Source organism: Myotis lucifugus, unplaced genomic scaffold (assembly GCF_000147115.1).
Source record: "Myotis lucifugus unplaced genomic scaffold, Myoluc2.0 scaffold_316, whole genome shotgun sequence".
Taxonomy (NCBI): Eukaryota; Metazoa; Chordata; class Mammalia; order Chiroptera; family Vespertilionidae; genus Myotis; species Myotis lucifugus.
Window position 1 is genome coordinate 1,124,798 of NW_005871364.1, and position 22,674 is coordinate 1,147,471.

Genomic DNA, 22,674 nt, shown 5'->3' on the forward strand with positions numbered 1-22,674 from the left:
AACGAGTTCCCTGGTCAAGGCAGCTGCTTAGACTCCGTCAGTCATGAAGCTGCCGAGGTCCCACCAACACGAGGAAATTTCCGTGAGTTCACCGTGAAGTAAGCATCCCGTGAAAAGTGATGGCTCTCACACCACTGGACCCCGAACCACCGATCCTGCTCTGCTCCTAATGCCCTTGGCGCTGTTCCTCTAGTCTGTGTTGTTCTCTTCCCACAATCGTGCTGCTGGGCCTTATGCTAGAGCGCTTTCCTGTCTGGCTCTGACCAACCCTCCACTCCAGGCGCACAAACTCACGGAGGGCAGGCACCACCCTCCCAGGACCGGGGAAGACTCCGCTCGGAGCAGGCTCAGCAAGCCTGCCATCTCCCTGGCCTCCTGCAGAACTGTCTAATGCAAAACCATCATCAGATCACCCCCTGGGTACCAGGCCCTGACCCTTCTAGTTGGCACCTGCCCAACCTCTGCTGGTAATTTTTACCCGCTGCGTTACAGAGAGCCAACTTCAGGCCACAGTCATTTCTACCCCAAAACTACAGTGTGGCTTTCCACGTGAACCATCCTGGGTAGGTGCAACCACCTGTAGACGAGCAGAAGAATCCAAGAGAACAGTAAAGCAGCCCCATTACCCAGGGAGCTGGGACAGTGCCCCCGGGGTCACTGTGGCCATGTCCCTCTGTCCCACATGGCCAGCCATTCCTCACCACAAGGAAGGACAGTCCTGCAGCACAGCACCGAGCGGGGAAGACCACCCTCGACCCACAAGATGCATCTCGGGTTACTTGACTTCCAACCACAAGGCTCCCAACACCAAGGCTCTTCCTCCCGCCCTCCTTTCGGCAGCTCCTGGGCCTGTAGACCAGCTTCCCATAAACACTCACTTCCCAGTGAACCCAACTCCTTAGCCGGGCATGGACGCCTTCCACAGCTGAGCGCCACCTGCTGCAGCCTTCCCTCCTGCCACTGCCTGCACCTTCCCTGCATCCAGGCTACCCGTGCTCCACCGTCACTTGCCCCCACTGGCCAGCCCTGTCCCCATCCGGGTCAGCAGCAGCACCCCAACTCCCACCACCACGCTTCCTTCTAGGACTCTATGAAGCTCCTCAACGTCTGTCTGCTGTGCACACAGCTCTGCTCACATCCCATCACGCCTACTAGTTCCTGGCCACCAGGTCACTGGTTCTGTGCACCTCGCAGGGCCTACGCCAAAGCCAGGAATGTGTCATGTCGGCAGAGGGAGGACAACCAGGGTGCACCAACGACCCTCTCTCCAGCCTGTTAAGGGAAAACACACAGAAAGGGCTCGGCCCGCAATCTGAATTCCTTCCCTAAGCACCACTCTACCGCCATCATATTTTTAAAATGGAACTGAATTCCAAGAGCAGATTAAGAACCATCTGGCAGTGGGCAGTATCTTTGAAAAGCCAACCACCCCTACCTGCAGAAATCTAGAACCGTTCCAGGAAAACGAGAGGAGGATGCGCTGGGAAGATGGTCTGACCCCTTGCCCTTGGGACACCAGTGCGCCAGGGGGCTCTCTGCCCAGAATGTCGAGGCCCAGGCGCGGGGCTGGAAGCCAGGGCCCCTTTGTGGACAGGTCAGCCCACACCCCTTACATGTGCTGTTTATTTTCCTCAATCTCCTTTATAAGCCGACTGTTCCTGTTGGCCAATGTGTCAATCTGGCTCTTGAGGTGATCTTTTTCCTCTTCCAAATTCTCCTTCACACTGGAGAGCACCTAAAACACAGGTCAGCAATGTCTCACATACCATGCGCCCCTGTGATTCCACTGCTGGGAATCTGTTCCCAAAAGAAGAAAAAGGCCACGTGCTCAAAGAGGGCCATTGTGGTATGATCTACACCAGTGGGAATGACCAACACAGCCAATGCCATGGGGATGGCCAAGTGCACCGTCCAATCAGGCAACCACGGCCCTCCTGTGGCCACCAAGCACTGAAAACACAGCCGGTCTGAGCTGAGATGTGCCACAAGTGCAAAATACACAACAGATTCTGAGGCCTTAATCGCAATCTTACAATGTAGAACGTGTTATTAATAAGCTTCCCGACCGGTGTGGCTCAGTTGGTTGAGTGTCCTTCCAGGCACCAAGAGGTCGCTGGTGAGATGCTCGGTCAAGCACCATGCCCAGGTTGTGGGGTCGATCCCCAGTAGGGGGCCTACAGGAGGCAGCCCATCAATGATTCTCTCTCATCATGGCTGCTTCCATCCATCTCTCCCTCTCCCTTCCTCTCACTGGTATCAATAAAATTTTTAAAAAGTCATATTTAAAAAAATATTCTTGTTTCACAGACATAAAAACACACAGGGGGAGCGGCTGGATTTGAATTTCGGGCTGAGGTTGGTCTGCTCCTGCTCTAGAATATCATCCCGGTTGGTGTAGCAGGAAAGTTGCAACGTTGGCTTCACACAAACTGGGTTGCAACCCAGTACTTAAGAGGGACGAGGATGGGAACCCAGCTCACAACATCATTGTGAGAAATAAATGAGAGGACACGGTGAGCCCTGAGCTAAGTGCTCAGCAGAGGGTTTGGAAATGAAACAGGACTTGTCTCTTTCCATGCGCCGCCCTGACCTGCAAACAGCAAAGGTCTGGTGAAAGGTGTTTCTAACACATCCCCTCCCGTCATGGGGTTTGTCCCCTTCAAATGTCCCTGGCTTCCTCTCGGCCTCTGTGTGACACTCACACAAGTCTTTGAGCACAGATGCCAATGAGGACCCATTCCCACCTGGCTGAGCCAAGGCTGTCGCCCAGGGCACAGGCCCGGTGTCCTGAGCCACCAGCCCAGGCCTCACCTCGCACTGGCTGCTCAGCTTCTTCACCGAGATTTCCATGCTCTGCAGGTCCTCCTTCGCCCCTTCGTACCGGGCCTGCCAGAGCCTCACTTCCTGCTGCAGCTTCTCGAGAGATGTTTGCATGTCTTTGCTCTGGGTGCGCAGCTCCTCCTGCTCCCTCTTCACCAGCCGGTTCCAGAAGTTGGCTCTGGGGGTGGAGAGTCACATGGCCAAGGGCTGAGGGGCACTCCCAGCCTCCGACACAGGTGTGCACCTTACTCAAAACCACAACCTCGGAGAGAACCAAGATGGCGGCATAGGTTAACGCCGGAGTTTGCTGCCTCGAACAACCACTTCAAAAATACAACTAAAAGACGGAACGGACATCACCCAGAACCACAGGAAGGCTGGCTGAGGAGAGATTCTACAACTAGAAGGAAAGAGAAATCCATAACGAGACTCAGAGGAGGCGCAGTGCGGAGGTGAAATACTAAGGTGCGGAGTGCATGTGGACCGGGCCAGCGGCGGAGGACACGGTTGTTGTTTTCAATCGGGAGGGAGTTTCAGACTCTGAGCTCCAGATCCGGGCGAGTCTCTAGGGACCCAGACTCAAACGGGAGAAGCGGGAAGGCAGCTTTCTCTCCGAGGTTTGCAGCGGTTGCAGAGCCGCTGGGGACGGAACTTAGAGCAGCCGTAACTGCTCGCCCCGCCCGCCCTGTAGATCACCTGGGACCCGCCCCACCCAAGCCCTGCACAGAGGCATTTGCCAGATAGCCTCAGGCAAAGGCTAGATTAGCACCGCCCTAGAGATTCAGCACCGAAGCTCTCCCACTGCAGACACAGCTGACTCTCATAGTCAGGTAGCCTGGAGGTCAATTCACCCCTAGTATTGCCGACAACAATTAAGGCTTAACTACAACAAGACTGCGCACAAAGACCACAAGGGGGTGCACCAAGAAAGCATAAGAAATGCGGAGACAAAAAAACATGACAGAAATGGACGATATAGAGCTAAAAAACGCACTTTTGAGGGCTTTCAATAATTTGCTAGAAACTGCTGATAAACTTGATGAGAGCCTCAAGAAATCTAATGAGACCCTCGATGTTGTGATAAAGAACCAACTAGAAATTAAGCATACACTGACTGAAATAAAGAATATTATACAGACACCCAACAGCAGACCAGAGGAGCGCAAGAATCAAGTCAAAGATTTGAAATGCGAAGAAGCAAAAAACACCCAACTGGAAAAGCAAAATGAAAAAAGAATCCGAAAATACAAAGATAGTGTAAGGAGCCTCTGGGACAGTTTCAAACGCACCAACATCAGAATTATAGGGGTACCAGAAGATGAGAGACAGCAAGATATTGAAAACCTATTTGAAGAAATAATGACAGAAAACTTCCCCCACCTGGTGAAAGAAATGGACTTACAGGTCCAAGAAGCGCAGAGAACCCCAAACAAAAGGAATCCAAAGAGGACCACACCAAGACACATCATCATTAAAATGCCAAGAGCAAAAGACAAAGAGAGAATCTTAAAAGCAGCAAGAGAAAGAGACTCAATTACCTACAAGGGAAGACCCATACGACTGTCAGCTGATTTCTCAACAGAAACTTTGCAGGCCAGAAGGAAATGGCAAGAAATATTCAAAGTGATGAATACCAAGAACCTACAACCAAGATTACTTTACCCAGCAAAGCTATCATTCAGAATTGAAGGTCAGATAAAGAGCTTCACAGATAAGGAAAAGCTAAAGGAGTTCATCACCACTAAACCAGTATTATACGAAACGCTGAAAGGTATCCTTTAAGAAGAGGAAGAAGAAGAAAAAGGTAAAGATACAAATTATGAACAACAAACATGCATCTATCAACAAGTGAATCTAAGAATCAAGTGAATAAATAATCTGATGTACAGAATGAACTGGTGATTATAATGAATCAGGGACATAGAAAGGGAATGGACTGACTGCTCTTGTGGGGGAAAGGGGAGTGGGAGATGCGGGAAGAGACTGGACAAAAATCGTGCACCTATGGATGAGGACAGTGGGTGGTGAGGGCGGAGGGTGGGGCGGGAACTGGGAGGAGGGGAGTTATGGGGGGGGGGAAGAGGAACAAATGTAATCTGAATAATAAAGATTTAATTAAAAAATTAAATTAAATTTTAAAAAAACCCACAACCTCTCTGGGCCTCTGTTTTTCCCGTGAGTAAATGAGGGTTGAACAAAATCAGCGGTTTTCAAACTGTGTCCATTGGGGTTCTATGAGGTTAGCCCAGCTGCCCACTCTGGGCTGGGGGAGACAGGACAGGCAGGTCGGACACCTCTTCAGCAGAGCACCCTGTGAGAATCCTTCCCATGGAAGGACCTGCCAACTTGGAACAAAGGGCTCTTCGACTGAAATGCTTTTGAAATACATGGAATCAGAACATTTTTGCTCTAAATCTGTATGTCTATGCCCAGCTCTTCTCCCCAATTCCAAGCCCCTTTCTAATTTCACTCCTGAGACAAATAAAATATGAGACTTGGGAGTATTAGGTAAATCCACTGAAATCATCATCATTGTCGTCATAACTGCCCGACTAGGTTTCAGGGGGAAGATTTAGACCAGAAAGCTCACATGACCAGAGGCTCATGGACTCAATTTGGACACAGATTTGCCCTGTTTGGCCCACATCATCTGTCTTTTTCAATTTAAATTAATTAGTTCATCAATATTTAAAAATTTTAAGTTTCACATTAATATTCAGGTATCTAGCTTCTCAGAGGGTGGGGAGAAAGCATAAACAAAAGGCCCTGGCAGGAATGGCTCAGTAGTTATAGCATCAGCCCATGTACAGAAGGGTCATGGCTTCAAGTCTCAGTCAAGGGAACAGACCTGGATTGTGGGTTTGCTCCCCATTGTAGTTGGGGTGTGTGCTGTAGACATCCAAAAGATGTGACTCTCTCGCATCGATGTTTCTCTCTCTCTCCCCCTCTCCTTCCCCCCCTTTCACTCTCTCTAAAAGTCAATGGAAACATTGTCCTGGGGTAAGGATTAAAAAAAAAAGATTAAAAAAGAATGACCTGGCAGCCCGGGCCTGCCTCCCAGCTGACAGCCCTCAGAGGGTGTGTGTCCCCACCAGGGTCTGCTCTAACGCGGACACTCCTTCCCCACCGGCTGGACCTGCCTGGCCACTGGAGGCACCTGAGTTTGCAGCCCCCAATACATATTAAAACAAGGCTGTGGGAAGGAAGGCTTCATATGGTTGTGCCTCGGGCTGAGACAAGACCTGGATTTGAATCCTGACTGGGCCACTAACTAGGAGCATGAACTTGAGCAAGTTATTTAATCTCTCTCAGCCTCTTTCCTCATCTGTGTTTTTTTTAAAGAGGGATAATAATAATGCAGTTAATTCTCATGGTTCACGGTATAATGTCCTATCAAACCACCGAGAACACTCATTTAGTGGACACTGAAACTGTCCCCGCCGGTTCCTGTGAGTCTCAAATGCCGCTCCTTTATTCCCCATGAGGCTCAGCGCAGACTTGCCCTTGGGGACACCAGACAGCACTGCAGCACTCCACTTAGGGGCCATTTCAAACAGCGACATCGCCACCAAAAAGCACGAAAACAGAACTCCATGGCACTCAATGGGCCACAGAGGGACACTGGTTTGCAGTGTGAGAGCTGAAACAAGGCAGCAGCCAAAGGTCTTGTTCAGCCTCCCCTGCAATGTGCCCATCGCCGACTCCAGTATCTCCCACTCTGGACAGGCCCATGAAAGGCTACGGCTACCGATTTGGGGGTTCAAGTGCATTTCAGCCAGGAGGTGAATTCACCAAGAGGGAATGCGTGAATGCCGAGGACCGAGCGCCTCTCCCTCACGGGGTGGCTGGTGTCAGAGGATGAAGGGGCCCTCGCCCAATACAATCATCACCATCATCAGGGTGGGAGGGGAGGTCACCAAGCCTAGACACGCAGCATCCCAGTGTCACTAGTCCTCCCCTCCCAGCCACCAGCTGGCGTGCCTTTACCTTGTGACCGTCCAGCTGTGACCATGACAGGGTTGGTACAAGACTCGCTGGAGCTTAGCTCTGTGGGTGCTGAGTGAGTTGCTCTGAATGAAACCTGGCAGAGGCCACTGCAGGGGGCAGAGGCGGTTACCTGTCAAGTTCCTGCTGCAGCCTCTCCTTCTCCTGGGCGGCCAGGGTGTTCGCCTCCTGCTCCTGTTTCAGAGCCGCCCTCTGGGTGTTCAGGAGCTTCCTCAGCTCCTGCAGGGATTCCTCATGTTGGCGCTGGTCCTGCTCTCTGAGGAGGGAAACACCCGCTAGGCACCCACACACAGGAGACTGCACAGCCTCCGTGAGCGGCTTCTCTCTGCAGAGCTGAGGGCGGCGGGGATGGACACGGGTCTCCTCCAGCCCCGGAGCCGAGTCCCTCCTCCCACCCGACCCTTCTCCAGGGTCCCTTCCAGTCCCTGTGTAAGCAGCCTTCTCTGTTAGCCCGCTGGGAACACCAACACTGTTTTCTGAACTCCTCGCCCTTCTCACAGAAACCAGCACATATTCAGGGAATTCCACCCACGGGACAGCTGACCCCCCTCACCGGGGCCAGGTGAGCCCTCCACCCAGCTCAGGAACGAGTCTCCCTGTGCTGAGCCAGGCAGCCTTGGGCCAGAGTTCTGCCTGCTGGGGCCCAAGCAGCTGCCAGGGGCCAGGGGCACACAGGCACGTGAACACCCACACGCCCTGCTCCTCCAGGCACCCCCAGTCCAGCCCTTACCCTCCCCCTCACTCAGGGCTTTTATTTTCTTCCCCTCTCAGTGTTTACAGGGTCCCGCACAGCCTCTCTGGAGGGCTGCAGAGAACAAGGGGGAGTCCCTGACCAGCCCCTGGCTGTCCCTCCGGCCTGCGGGAACCTCCCGTTCAGGTGACTCGGCAGCTCCTCGTGACTCATCCCCTTTCGCTCTTCCCCACGCAGGCAAATCCCTTTCCAGACCCCCTTCCTGACTTCTCCACACCCAGAGACAGGCTGACAGAGACCACCCAGGGCTCCAGGGTTTGCAGCCTCCGTCTGCAGCCCTCCACCTCCACTCTACCACCCCCATCAGCTGTACTCGTACCGTCTGCCAGGAGCCAAGACTCAGGGGGACTCAGACTCAGAAACCTGCTGGGCGGCTGCTGAAAGACAAGCGTCCTGTGCTGTCAGCCACGGGCGGAGGCAGCCCCAACGTGGGAAGTGGCCAGTGGGGGTGGGGGACCTGTCTGGCTTTCAGGGCGGTGATCATTCTCATCCAGGTAAACGATTCTGTGAAAAGCCATCCAGCTTTGACAAGTGGCCATGGACCATTTGGGTTCCCAACTCCTGCTTCCCTGTTGCGTCTTGGAAAAGCACACGGATCAAGCACATTCCAACCGTTGGTAACCACCCTACTGCAGGGCAAAGACTGCGAGCCTCCCTCCCGAGGCTCCGGGACGAAGCTTGACACCCAGGAAACATGTGCCAGGGAACGAAGGAGTGAGGGTCCCAGTCAGGCGTCAAGTGAAATGAATCGTGCTCCAGACACCTCCACCTCCCACCCTGCAGCCCTGCTGCAGACAGCCAAGGGCTCCAGCTCTCGGTGCAACCAGCAAAACCACCGAGTGACACAGGAGGTCTATCAAGCAAGGAGCTACCGGCAGAGTGACAATGAATTCCTCCTTCAGAGCCAGTCAGATGCTACTTGCACAAACCTTCCCCATGTGAGCAGACATTAAGAATATCATGGCACTGTTATTATAAATCACTAAAGGCCAGGTGCACAAAATTTGTGCACGGGAGGGTGGGTCCCTCAGCCTGGCCTGCACCCTCTCCAATCCGGGCATCCCTCTCACAATCTGGGACCACTAGCTCCTAACCGCTCTCCTGCCTGCCTGCCTGATCGCCCCTAACCCTTTTGCCTGCCTGCCTGATTGCCCCTAACCCTTTTGCCTGCCTGCCTGACCACCCCTAACCCCTCTGCCTGCCTGCCTGATCACCCCTGACTGTCCCTCCCTTTGGCCATCCATTGGCGCCCAGGACCTCCAGCAGCTTTGCCTAGGCCGGCCTCCCAGGACCTCCAGCAGCTTTGCCTAGGCCGGCCTCGGATGCCCAAGTCCCGGCTTTGTCAGGAAGGACTAATTAGCATATTACCCTTTCATTAGTATAGATAGGGCCTGAAGGATAAAGCTGGTAGGTGCTTGGTGAGGGGTGGGCACCACAGGAGTGTCCCATCATTAGTCAGCTGGGTGCATTCCCACCACATCTAGACACAGCACCACACGCCCAGTAGATGCTCACTAAGCATCACGTGAATATGGGATGGGTGCAGGAGGAGGCAGAGAGGGGGATGCCAAGAGGCAGAAGATGCTCATTCTGGCTGGAAGGAACAGAGTCTGATAGGAGCAGATGTCTCGGCTCCCCTGAAGGATGGGGACCTGAGAGGATAAAGGGGGTGGAAGGCCGCGGAGAGTGGACAGGAAGCACTGGGTGAGCATATAAACGAATGTGATGGCCCCCACGCTCACGGCAGCAGCAGGCGCCCTCAGCAGGCTCCGCTGGCTCAGTGTCCTCCCGGGACCCTGTGATGGGAACTCCCGGCACCTCAGCTGCTTCCACTACTGAAGACCCCCCATTTGCTCAGCGTCTTGTTGAGGAGGAATCAAGGGAAATGCTGTGAGCAGGGATGTCTCACAAGCACAGGGAGTGGACGACAGACAGCTCTCTCCTGTGCTGCTCCAAGTGTGGGAGAGCCTCTTTGGCCACATCTCTCCCGTCTCTCGAGTTGGAATCCCGTGCACATCACACCTCCCCCAGGCTCTGGATGCCGCTGCACCTGCCCCGGACCTGGAGCAATCCGGGATCTGCCGGAGCAGGAGCTCGGGCGACGATGGCTGACTACACGCACACAAAACCCTGATCGGGCAGAAGCGCAAAGTTGAGATTTGTGCATTTCAATGTACATCGATTTTACCTTAAAGATGGAGGTGGAGGGTCAGAGGTAAAGATGACATGAGATTGGCAGAGTATTCAAGTACTGACGTCAGGGATGAGTACATGGGGCTCTCACTATACAATTCTGTACATTTCCATACATTCAAAAGTTTCCAAAATTAAAAGTTAAACACACACACACACACACACAGAAGCACAGACTTTGAGACTTTGACAGGGAAGGAAAGGCCTGGAAGCTGGCAAGGCACGTTCCTGTAAATCGGCAGCTGTGGTGAACGTCCCCTCCTTGTTCTTGGTTGGAGAGAAGAGGAAGAGGAAGAGGGGGCAGGAGTCCCCAGGGGAGCAGGGACCCCAATGCTGACACATGGTTTCCCTGAGCTGGGATCAGCTGGGCACACCCTTCTCCCCTTGGGGACCCTCCTGCCCCTCAGCCTCCAGCTGCACCAACTCCACATCGCTGAGGGGGACGTTCCATTCACTTCTCTTCCTGTGAAGCAGCAGATCCAGAGGAACCACAAGGGGCCAGAGCAAAGGGGGACTGAGCCTGGAGAGCTCGCTAGTCACCCCGACAGTTGCCGGTACCCACCTAAGCCTGAACACCTTGCTCTCCATTTCCAGGGAACCGCGCAGCAGGGTCTTGTGGCGGCTGTGCTCCTCCACGAGGGCCTGGTACTGCCCAGACAGCTGGTCATGGAGCACCCCCAGGCATGCGTGGTCCTGCAGCAGGGCCTCATGGACTTCAATCAGCTGCTCCAGCAGCTCGTACAGCTCCTCCCACTCCCTCTCCTTGGCCGCCTGCTGGTTCTTGGAGGCCAGAATGGAAGGGTCCAGCTGCTGGGAGGGAAAAGGTGATGATGCCTCACCAGTGCAGGTCCCGGGAGTCACAGACTCTGCATCCCCGCACCCCCACATGCAGTGAGGGGCCAAGAGCAAGGCACCAAAATAGCAGGGACCCTCAGGGCAGGAAAACCCCAGCTGTGCTGAGGACAGTTCTACCAGCACTTAAGGAACTGCACTGAGAAGGGCCCACAGCACAGACAGACTATCACATGGTGCTACACATGTGACCTTTTTTGGGCAAATTATGCCCTTTCTCTGCATAAGCTCATTGGGTGCTCTCTTTGACTACTTTGAAAAGCCTATTGAAGAAAAGAGTAATAGAAAATTAGCAAGGATATAGAATATCTGAACAACATTACCAACCAATTTACCCTGATATTAACAGAACAACCATCCACCCAGCACAGCCAGGAGCACCTCCCCTCTCCTCCCCCAAGTCCTGTCAATCAAAAACAAGATGGTGAGTGTCCCTGGGAGGCAACAACTATCCCTATCCCCTTGCCACAGTGAGAAATGCTGGTCTGAGCTGCAGCTGAGCCAGGAAACTGGTCACCCAGGAATCACTGGTCACCCAGAAATCACTGATCAATGACCAAGACACGGCTGTGATCCTGGACGCTCCCCCTTGCAGGCAAGGGTGCTAGGGAAGGCATGCGCTCTGGGGGGCCTACCTGTGGGGCCTCCGCCTCTACGGTGTCTACCGCATCGAGCACCTGCTTTAGGTCATTCAATAGCTCCTTATTGATGTTCTCTAAGTTCTGGTTGTTGTCCTTTTCTTTTTGGAGTTGCCTCTCCAACTCTAACATCTGCAGAGCCAAAGACCCAGCCCGTGTGAAAGTCCGTTTCACGGAGTGAACTTTACTCTAAAGCAAAGCCCAAATGTGTCACCCCACCAAACACTTTAACAGGCCTTTTCTGAAGGGAAAACCTTCCTGCCCACTTCCTGGGGAGGCACAACAGCCACTGCCAAGGCTGGCAGAGCGGGAAGAAGGAAGCCCGGCCTCTGGGTGGCATCACTGAGCCGCTGCCCCAGCGCTGGGCTGCCTTCCCTGGCACTTGTTGTAGTGCCAGGCGAATCCACCCTGGAGGTTTGCCAGGGTTCTCAGGGTGACGCTGGACATTTGGAGCGGGATCATTCTTTGTCCTGCGGGGCTGTCCCAGGGCCTGCAGGACACTGAGCAGCATCCCTGGCCTCACCGCACCACAGCCAGGAGCACCTTCCCTCTCCTTCCCCAAGTCCTGTCAATCAAAAACAAGATGGCCAGTGTCCCTGGGAGGCAATACCTGTCCCCATCCCCCTGCTGCAGCTGAGGACTGCTGGTCTGAGCTGCAGGTGAACGAGGAAACTGGTCACCCAGGAATCACTGATCAATGACCAGGACACGGCTGTGATCCTGGACACTCCCCCTTGCAGGCAGGGGCGCCAGGGGAGGCCTGCGCTCTTGGGAGCCTACCTGCAGGGCTCCGTCTGCCTTCAGGGTGTCAACCTCATGGTGCAGCTGCTCTAGGGCTTTAACGAGCTCCTCAGTGAGGCTCTCCCACTCCTGGCTGTTGTCCTTTTCCTGCAATAGCTGCAACCGCAACTCCTCCATCTGCAGAGCCAAAGACCCAGCCGTGAAGCGGCCCATCCGTGGTCCTACACACACGTGCGTGGCTTCCCTGACTGCTTCCCTCCCAGGCCCGCCCTGTGCTTTCTAACAGGGCGCTGCTCTCCTTTCTGGAAGCACTTACTATGTGCTTGGACCCTTTACCTACACTAACTCATACGATCCCCACAACACCTACAGGGCACATCGTTACTCCCATCTCACAGAGGAAGATGAAGGCAAGGGGCACAGAGACGTCCATAGAGTCCGCTCACTCTGCTGCAGGGACAGGTCATGCTGCCTCGGGACTCTGCTCCATGAGGACGCGTGTCCCGCTACCGTAACTGTGGCGGCCCTGCATCCGCATTTCTCCCAGCTGCGCATCCTCACCGACACCTGGGCGCTCCACCTGGCCACCTGCTTGCCCGGATGTTCAGGACACCACCCACCATTACCTGCTTTCGGAGCTGCTGGTTCTCCTCTTTCAGCTCCATGTACTTAATGCTGCTTTCCTGCAGTGCGATGGAGGCACCCCGCAGCTCCTGTACCGTGCCCTTGTTTTCTCTTTTCAACTCTACAATATGGCTGGAGGCTAAAGAGCAAAGTCAAGTCAGATCCCAGATTCCAGGGCCTGGGCTTCCACTCTCTGTCCCTGGCCCCGAGACAACCATCACCCCAAGCCCTAGGTCTGAAGAGCCTGGGGTGGTCGGCTGGGTGCCCTCCGTTGTCCACAGGGTGCTGGTGCTGTCGGCACCTGAGGGCTCCTCAGGCGGTTACGGCCCCTCTGCTGCCTCACCTGGGGCCTGGTAGGGTAGCAACCCAGAGCTAAGAAGAAAGAAGGTGACGGTGGAGAGGCCAATGCAAAACCTCAAGATAGTAGAACTGCTGGAACCACTTTTTACGAAGTTCTAACCTGGCCATCAAGGCAGGGATTTCAGAGACTAACAGAGATGGCAAAGAGATGGCGTTTTCTGTGCCAGCCCTCAGAGTGGTGGGGGTCTGGGTGGCTCAGCTGAGGGTGTGTGTGGGGGGGTGATAATTGACCAGTGTGTCTGCAGGTGGTAGAGGCTCTGGGGCAAGTACGCCCAGTACTTACCATCCCTGGGCAGGGCCTTCGGACAGAGATTTCATTTTGTGCTTTCACAATTGCATTGAGAAAGAATGAGACAGTATATCTAAATTGCTTGAGAAAGTCTAAGCGAGATCAACATAAGGTAAAGACAGAAGAAGGCAGATTTCCTCCTTTGCTTTTAAACAGCTTGAACGCAGAACAGAAAAGGGAGCACAGACCGGAGAAGAACCAGAGTTCTCGGCCCCTTCCTGCCACAAGCAGGTGCGTGACTTTAGGTAAATGAACGTATGAGGGGTCAGGGTACCCCCTCACCTGTCCCTCCAGGGCCTCATCCTCACCCGGGAGCCTATCACACTGCACTGCTCCTAGGGCTGCACCCCACCTGCTTCCTGTTCACCCCCTCGGGGCTGGAAGGACCTAGAGGGGACGCCGGTTGTCACCGCAGCACCTGAAGCTGGACGTTCCCATCGCCCACCAAGGACAGCAGCACAGACCCAAGAAGCCAGAACAGACTGAAGATCCGAAGCAGCAGGCAGCTCAGCAGTGGAGCAAATGAACCTTCATGGTCCAATTCCAGCTCAGCGCACCCCACAGACAAACACGCCTGCTGTCAACACACGGAAACACGCCACGGGCTTCATCCTGACAAGGCCACCAACGACACTAACAGCCGAAAACTCCACTAAGTCACAACCTGTGCTCATTCAGATTTCGCTTTAAAAATAACAGTTTTAAAAATTGGGGTGAGCCCAGTCAGCGTGGCTCAGTGGTAGAGTGCCAACCTATGAACCAGGAGGTCATGGTTCAATTCCAGGTCAGGGCATATGCCCAGGTTACAGGCTCCATGTCTAGTATGGGGCGCGCAGGAGGCAGCCTATCAACGGTTCTCTTTCATCTTTGATGTTTCTATCTCTCTCTCCCTCTCCCTTTCTCTCTGAAATCAGTAAAAAAAAATACATGTTAACAAGATTGGGGTGAAATATCTATGACACTGGGTTCACGGTTTTAACTATTTTTCAGCGTATGACTCTGTGGCATTAGATGGGTCCCCACTGTCCTGCAACACACCCCGCCCACCTCCTGTCTCACTCAGTGCCTCACACCCGGCTCTGTCTCCTGGAAATGATCCTGAAGGATCTCCAAGGGCAGCAGTGGAGCTGATGACCAGCCTCATTTCCTCTTCCCTAAAGGCCAGCGCCTCAGAGGTTCTTGAGATGACACAACAGTTTATTGGGAAACAACCAATGGTTCTCTACTGGGTGCTGCGCTCACGAGCACCCCCAGAACCAGAGCAACGGGGATCTTTTCATTCAACAAGGGCGATGAGGACAGCCATCCTTTGTTGGTGCCCCGGGGGCCAGGCACAGCGTGAGGCTTCACCGTCTCCTCTCACGAGACACGCATAGCAATCCTGGGAGGCAGCTTCATTACCCCCATTTTGCAGATAAGAAAACGGAGGTTTAAAAGAGGTCACCTGGCTAACAGGTGGAGGAGCCAGGACTTGAAGCCAGGCCTTTCTGACTCAAGAAGCCACCACACTATCCACGCAAAAGTCCATTCACGCTTTGTTCATGAGCTGCCAGCTAAGCAGCAGGCATGGGAACACCAAGAAGTAGTCATGGGCACTGACTTGAAAGGGCTCACACACTACACAGAGGGCCTGAGTCAGGGAGGCTTCCCAACCCAACAGCCTCCCTGGTCTCTAACAGAAACATTAGGTCTGAGAGGTCCCTGCCAGCCGGCACCACTCCTGCGTTCCACCAGGGGGCAGTGTCCTCCCCATAACCTGAGCTCCCAGAGCAGAGATCCCTGTTGTGCCCACCCTTGGTCCCAGGAGTGCTGAGACTCCAAACCACAGAGAGAACCCACTCCTCACACAGATTCATAGTTCAATGAATTGATTTTAGGTTTGGAACTGATGGGGACCCTTGAAGAGAAGGACTATCCAGCTGCTCTCAACAGCCTCTCCATGATGCTTAGGAATGTTGATCAGAATTGGAAAAGCAGCACCTCCCCCACCCCCCAGACCAGCCCAAGGCCCTCCTGCGCGCTGCAGAGATCTAAGCGCACCTTCGCCTGCACCCTCAGGTGCACGTGATGTTGTTGAGCACAGGGACTGGCTACTTGTTTGCAGGGTGCACTGCCTGCCCCTGACCAACCCCACACCTCCTCTGGGGGCTGTGAGGGGGCAAACACAAGAGAAAGAGGAAGAGGCCTGGCTCTCCTGAGAAGCAGACACCTAGCAGGCCCTGCCCAGGGAGACAGAGAACAGACTGCACCCATCTGCCCGATGATGACATGAACGGAGGAAATCAGCCCAGGCCTGTTATAATGCAGGTTAGTGACCACTCGGGGAGGCTCCTGCCATCCAGAGCTTTCAATCCCCCACGAAAAGATCTAAGACATCCTCTGGGTGTCAGCATGCTGTCATCTGGAAGGTCCTGGGACTGTCCACATGGGAGCTGAGCAATCTGGCAACACTTACTTTGTAGTTCATGTCCTGACTTCAAGGCTGCCAAACCCTTCATGTTCTTCTTGGGGAGAATTGCAATGAAACAGTTCCAAATGGCCCTTGAATAAAATCCTATTCACTTGGGGTGAGGATGGGCTGACACATGAGATTCAGAGCCAAGGGCTCAGCTCCCTGGATGAGGGAGACACCGCAGCCAGCCTGGCTCCCAGGCAGCAGGGGATGCTACCCACCTTCTGACTGCTGCTCCAGCTCCCAGCTCAGGTGGGCGGGCTGGTTCATCCTCTGGACCTGTTCAGCCTCGAGGGCCATGCTGTCCCCCAGCAGCTCCTTGAGGAGCTGCTGGGGGATGTGTCCACGATCCTAGTACAGGAAGAGGGGAGTGGTGAGGATGCCCCCATGCCATCCTCTGGACAGGCCCCATGCATCCACCCTCATTCCCCCAGGATGAAGGGCCTCCATGCACCTGCTCACTTCCAAAAACACAACTGCACAGAAGTGACACCAACACAGGGCCCGGATGGGAGACCTACAGCCACTAAAAGAAATGCTGACCCAGTGGCCTAGGTGATGAAGACACCTGATGTCTCTGAGTGGTGTCTGAACAAAGTGTCGTACAACATGGGGCTTTAAAGCAAGTATTATGATGACAGGCAGCTCTGTGGCCCCTTAGCAGGTCTAACGTGTCTTGGAGAGGCTGTAGGGACTCCCAAATCACAGCTCAACCCACATCCTAAACACCAGTAGAGACCCTTTTTGCAACAGTCACTCACATACATCCATTATTAGAAAAAAGCAACAGAGCAGTCAGGCCCTACCCTTTATATATATATATATATATATATATATATATATATATATATATATACATACATATATACATATACACATATATATACATATATACACACACACACACACACACACACACACACACACATACACACTAGAGGCCCGGTGCACAAAAATTTGTGCACTCGAGGGAGGGGGTCCCTCAGCCTGGCCTATGCCCTCTTGCAGTCTGGGACCCCTCAGAGGATGTCCACCTGCTGGCTTAGGCATGCTCCCTGGGGGAATCGGGTCCAAGCTCGCAGTCAGACATCCCTTTGGCAGCAAGGCAGCCCTCGGGGGATGTCCACTTACCAGCAGGGAACAGACCTAAGCTGCAGTCGGACATCCGTAGTGCTGCTGAGGAGGCAGGAGAGGCTCCCGCCACCACCGCTGTGCTGGCAGCCATCAGCCTGGCTTTGTGGCTAAGCAGAGCTCCCTCTGTGGGAGCGCAGTGACCACCAGGGGACAGCTCCTGCATTGAGCATCTGCCCCCTGGTGGTCAGTGTGTGTCATAGTGACCAGTCATTCCCAGTCGTTCTGCTGTTAGGGTCAATTTGCATATTACCCTTTTATTATATAGGATAGAGGCTTGGTGCACGGGTGGGGGCCGGCTGGTTTGCCGTGAAGGGTGTCCCGGATCAGGGTGAGGGTCCCGCTGGGGTGCCTGGCCAGCCTGGGTGAGGGGCTAATGAGGGTTTGCAGGCTGGTCACATCCCCTTCAGGGTGGGGGTCCCCACTGGGGTGTCTGGCCAGCCTGGGTGAGGGGCTGATGGCTGTTTTCAGGCTGGTCACACCCCCTTCAGGGTGGGGGTCCCCACTGGGGTGACTGGCCAGCCTGGGTGAGGGGCTGATGGCTGTTTGCAGGCTGGTCACACACCCTTCAGGGTGGGGGGTTCCCACTGGGGTGCCTGGCCAACCTGGGTGAGGTGCTGATGGCTGTTTGCAGGCTGGTCAAGCCCCCTCCAGTGGGTACCCTCACCCCATGGAGGTTTGGCCAGCCTGGGTGAGGAGCTGATGGCTGTTTTCAGGCTGTCCACACCCCCTTTAGGGTGGGGGTTCCCCACTGGGGTGCCTGGCCAGTCTGGGTGAGGGGCTGAGGGCCGTTTTCAGGCTGGCCAAGCCCCCCGGCAACGGAAGCTCCCAGCCTCTCCTTTTTTTCTTTTTTTCTGGGATTTATTTACCTTCTATAATTGAAACTTTGTAGCCTTGAGTGGAGCTCAGAGCCAGCCAGGGAGGGCGGGAAGCTTGGCTTCCTCCATCGCCAGGGGCAACCCAAGCCTGCTGCTCGCTCCAGCTCCGTGGCCATGGCGGGCTGAAAGCAGGTATCTGGGGTTTATTTATCTTCTATAATTGAAACTGTGTTGCCTTGAGTGGAGCTCAGAGCCGGCCAGGGAGGGCGGGAAGCTTGGCTTCCTCCATCACTGGGGCAACCAAGCCTCCTGCTTGCTCCAGTTCCGTGGCTGCCGGCTGCCATCTTGGTTGGGTTAATTTGCATATAGTCGCTCTGATTGGTTGTCGGGCGTGGCTTAAGGCGTAGCGTAGGTATGGTCAATTTGCATGTTTCTCTTTTATTAGTGTAGATATATTAGAGTCCTGGGGCCAGAATTCGTGCACCAGTGGGGTCCCTCGACCTGGCCTATGGGATTGGGCTGAAACCGGCTCTCCGATATCCCCTGAGGGGTCCTGCATTTCGAGAGGGCACAGGCCAGACTGAGGAACCCCACTGGTGCATGATCAGGGCAAGTGAGAGATGTGGGAGGTTGGCCAAACAAGGAGGGATGGCGCGAGGGCTCCAGGATGTGTCCTGCCCATCTCGCTCAGTCCCAATCGGCCAGAACCCAGCAGCAAGCTCACCTATCAATTGGAGCGTCTTCCCTCTGGTGGTCAGTGCACGTCATTGTGAGCGGTTGAGCGGCTTTAGCATATCATTAGCATATTGCTTTGACTGGTTGAATGGATGACCAGACACTTAGCATATTAGGCTTTTATTATATAGGATTTAAATATATTTTTACTAGAGGACCAGTGCACAGATTCATGCACCGGTGGGGTCCCTCAGCCTGGTCTGTGGGGATTGGGTTGAAACCGGCTCTCCGACATCCCCTGAGGGGTCCCAGATTGTGAGAGTGTGGTTCTTGGGTGACACCCCAGAATTGGGCTCCCTCCTCTCTGGTTCCGGGTGCATCACCCAAGAACTACCACTGCCAAGTGACATCAGCTCAGCAGCTCCTGCATTGAGCATCTGCCCTCTGGGGGTCAGTGTGTGTCATAGCTACTGGCCAGTTGGCTGGTAGCTTTGGCTTTTATATATAGACTGATCTCAGAGAGGAAGGAAGAAGGAGAGATAGAAACAGCAAGATGAGAGAATCACTGATTGGCTGCCTCCCACAGGCCACCCCTGGGCATGGAGCCCACAACTGGGGCATTGGCCTTGGCCGGGAAGGCCCTGTTTGTTTTGAGGACCTTAAGTGTTGCCCACTCAAGCCACTGAGCTTAGCAAGCAACTCTTCACCATCAGCAGGTCACTGCATGGGCAGCAGCCCCAACCCAGTAGCAGAAAGTCAGAGAAGGGCACAACAGAAACCTAAAAGTGCCCCAATCCATTGTACACATGGTGCGAGAGTGTCTGACATGGACATCCTTGTCTATTGGATGAGTGCACCTGCTGACAGGTATGGTGCCGGAAGCCGGTCCATCCTTGCTGCTTGATACAGTCGCTGCAGGGAAGAAACATCTGCACAGCATATGTTTCAAGGGACCTGGCGTATATGGCATACTGTTCTTAATATGTTTGCTCCCCTTTTTAGCGCTATGTGTTTTAACCAGGGTCACCTCTCCGAGAAAGGTTGTTTCCTCAGGTGGGAATTTTTCCCTGGAGTTGGGGATTAACAGGACTAAGGAAGGGAATAAATCAGTAAAACCCCTAACTAAGTGCCAGGCAGGTAGTTAATCACCTTAACTACGAACAATCACGCTTAAGCTACATAATCTTTACTTAGGATAATCTCCTTCAGTTACTTCCTTGTAGCTTAACAGAACAGTAGAGTAGTGACCTTGGAATGGAGATAACAAACGCCCTAACCTTTGGAATAGAATGGATAGGATTAAAATCAAATGGTATAAATACAGATGTAACAGGAGAATAAAGGGAGAACCTAGCGAGAGAACCTGGCTAGAGTACTGGGCTAGAACCTGGCTAGAGAACCTGGCAAGGCTGCTGATCAACTGAACGCTGTCTCCATGTCATTCCTTCTTCACCGACTCCGTCCACACCTTTAGGAACCCCTGGGTGTCAGGCACATTCTGGGTGTGGGACGCCATGGCTGGGCCCTCACAGGCCCCCTCATGGGAGGAGTCTGCTGGACTTACTCCTGTCCCAGGGCCCAGCACACTCAATCCCACAGTCACTTCACTGATCTGGGTCCTGGAAATAAATGGCTATGGGTGAGCTTTTGTTCAACACGCAGTTCCTATCTGGAAATGAGGGCTAAGGCACAACAAACAATACTATGGGCCTCTGGGTGTCAGGCACATTCTGGGTGTGGGACGCCATGGCTGGGCCCTCACAGGCCCCCTCATGGGAGGAGTCTGCTGGACTTACTCCTGTCCCAGGGCCCAGCACACACGGGGGAGCCGTTCAGCTCTTTCCCCTCATCTCTGCTCCTGCCCCAGGAGCCTCCCAGAATCACTCGGTGTCTTAGGGGGCTGAATCTCCCCCAAGTGCCTTCACAGTCTGGGAACACACATACATGGGATGTGACCGTTTCTCTCGGTGGGCAGTTTTCCAAGGCTGGCTCCACTCATGGGTTCTAACAACTGGGAGTGGGCGGTAGCTGCTGCTTTTCCATCTTGTGTTCATTTTCCCCACAGGGCCCAGAACCCAAGATTCTTGTAGAAGGGAAGCCCTGGACCTCCCATCAGTGGACACAGTTCTGATCAAAGCCTGGTGGCGGGAAGGGTTTGCTCAGACTCTGGAGTCACGTGGGCACCGTCTCTCTGCCCATCCCCGGCCCTGCACTAGGTGCCCTCTGCCCTTGCACATTCACTCTTCACAACAGCCCTGAGTGGGAGGCAGGCACAGTCCCTTCCTACACATGAAAAGGCTCTGCACTTACCGACTCCGCGCTCACCGACTCTACGTTCACCGACTCTACGTCCACCGACTCTTCACACACCGACTCCGCACCCACCGACTCCACACACAACCGACTCCGCACCCACCGACTCCACACACAACCAACTCCGCACCCACCGACTCCACGCCCACCGACTCTGCACCAAACATTCCACTGTTTCTATGCCACCCATTCCAAACGGCCCCATGGCCCGCATTCTAAATGGCTCTGCCAGCAGCTCATGCCCCATGCTAACTGCTTTGGAACACACAAAAATTAGAACACTCTCCCTATGAAACTTAACATCTATCTGGGCATATAAAACATAAAGAAACATAAAGGTATAACTATATATACCCTATATCAATTAAAATTAACCACTTAATTCTAATTTGGTAACAACACATTCATTTTATTTTGTGGAGTCTTACCTAGAGGGCTCACCTCCGAAATTCTTCTCCCCATCAACTGTGAATAGTTCATACATTAGAACACCTGAACTCCACCAGTCAACTGCCTAAAACACAATTCGACAGACCATTCACTAATGTGTAGTTTATAAGAAAAATGAACAAAGTAAAGTTGTATATTTGGAAAATACTTTATTTACTTACTTTTAAAAATATATCTTTATTGAGTTCAGAGGGGAAAGGAGACGGAGGGAGAGATAGGAGCATCAATGATGAGAGAATCATCGATCGGCTGCCTCCTGCATGCCCCATAATGGGAACCGAGCCCCCAACCCACACATGTGCCATGACAGGGAATGGAACCATGATCTCCTACTTCATAGTTTGACGCTCAATCATTGAGCTACGCCGGCCGGACTGGAAAATATTTTATCAAAAAGATATTGTACATAACTTTCTGTGCAAGGAGTATTAAATTAGCACAAGCAAGATAGACATTTAGAGAACAAATATGCAGGTGTCCTCGAAACAGAATTTAAACCTTTAGGCTGTCAATCAATGCACAAAGAGTGTTTTAATTATTTTCTAAACTAGTAATGGTTTTACTTGGGTTAATTAAAAAATTAATTCTTAATTTAAAAGAAATTTTAAAAATTTTAAGTAAATGCAATATTTGGACTTATGTTAGAAGAAAAAAAGTACTGATTGGCATTTTTATTAATTATCCAGTTCCAATAACTGTTATAAAATTACTTAAAGTGAAACCGGACAACCAATGGGTCCAGGCTGCTGGTTACTACTTGAACCAATGTAGCAGACACTGGGTTGACTCATATATGGCGTTTATTCCATTAATGTGAGCAGAATGGGAGAGCAGCAGGTCATCCACAAACATCTGCTCTACTCTCCCCATAAGCCAGCTTCTTATCTTGGGTAGAAAGACACAGATTCCATGGGAAAGTAGAAATTACACACATGGGAAAGTAGGCAAGGTACAGTGGTTACAGGTTACATGCAATTCGGGCGGGGGTTGCATGACTCAGGGACCAGCTTACAGGCAACAAGTTTGTTAATCTAGGCCATTGGGAGCTGCATTCCCATGTTAGCTCCCATGCCCCAGGGTGTACAACTCTCAAACAGATTAGAATGTGCTTTCTCTAATCAAAACAGAGCAATCATGGTTAATAGAGCACCATTACTAGTAATATTTCTTATAATTATAGCTAGTCCCTAATATTCTATTCCTGCCCCTAACAAAAGAACAAAAATGGAAAAAAAATCCCACCTAAAGGTGTTATTATTTCATAACTACCTCAATCAATTTCTCTTATAGAACCTATCTCATAAAATAGTCTTCATTTGTGGGAAGCATAATGAGATTTAAAATGATGTCAAACAAAATGTGGTCTAAACTGGAAACAAATTTGTAGATGTAGTTACCGGAACGGAGAACACAGCAAATAACATATAAATTTAAAGAATCTACTCCTAGCAGGTTTGGCTCAGTTGATAGAGTGTCAACCAGCAGACTGAAGGGTCCCTGCTTCAGTTCCAGTCAAGGCATGTACTTTGGTTGCAGACTCCTCCCCAGCCCAGCCCGGATGG

General features: G+C 52.8%; 1 protein-coding gene across 1 annotated transcript in view; it reads right to left on the minus strand.

Moving 5' to 3' along the window:
• The window catches only part of LOC106699127 (protein Daple-like), a 42,701-nt gene that overhangs the window by 2,555 nt on the left and 17,472 nt on the right, over nucleotides 1-22,674 (minus strand). The window contains exons 4-12 of the mRNA XM_023764104.1: nucleotides 21,091-21,176; nucleotides 15,947-16,076; nucleotides 12,627-12,763; nucleotides 12,040-12,177; nucleotides 11,257-11,391; nucleotides 10,332-10,579; nucleotides 6,938-7,081; nucleotides 2,812-2,998; nucleotides 1,614-1,735 (exon numbers count right to left, since the gene is read on the minus strand). Coding sequence (XP_023619872.1) covers nucleotides 1,614-1,735; nucleotides 2,812-2,998; nucleotides 6,938-7,081; nucleotides 10,332-10,579; nucleotides 11,257-11,391; nucleotides 12,040-12,177; nucleotides 12,627-12,763; nucleotides 15,947-16,025 — 1,190 coding nt within the window. The 5' untranslated portion in view covers nucleotides 16,026-16,076; nucleotides 21,091-21,176. The remainder of the gene's footprint in view (nucleotides 1-1,613; nucleotides 1,736-2,811; nucleotides 2,999-6,937; nucleotides 7,082-10,331; nucleotides 10,580-11,256; nucleotides 11,392-12,039; nucleotides 12,178-12,626; nucleotides 12,764-15,946; nucleotides 16,077-21,090; nucleotides 21,177-22,674) is intronic.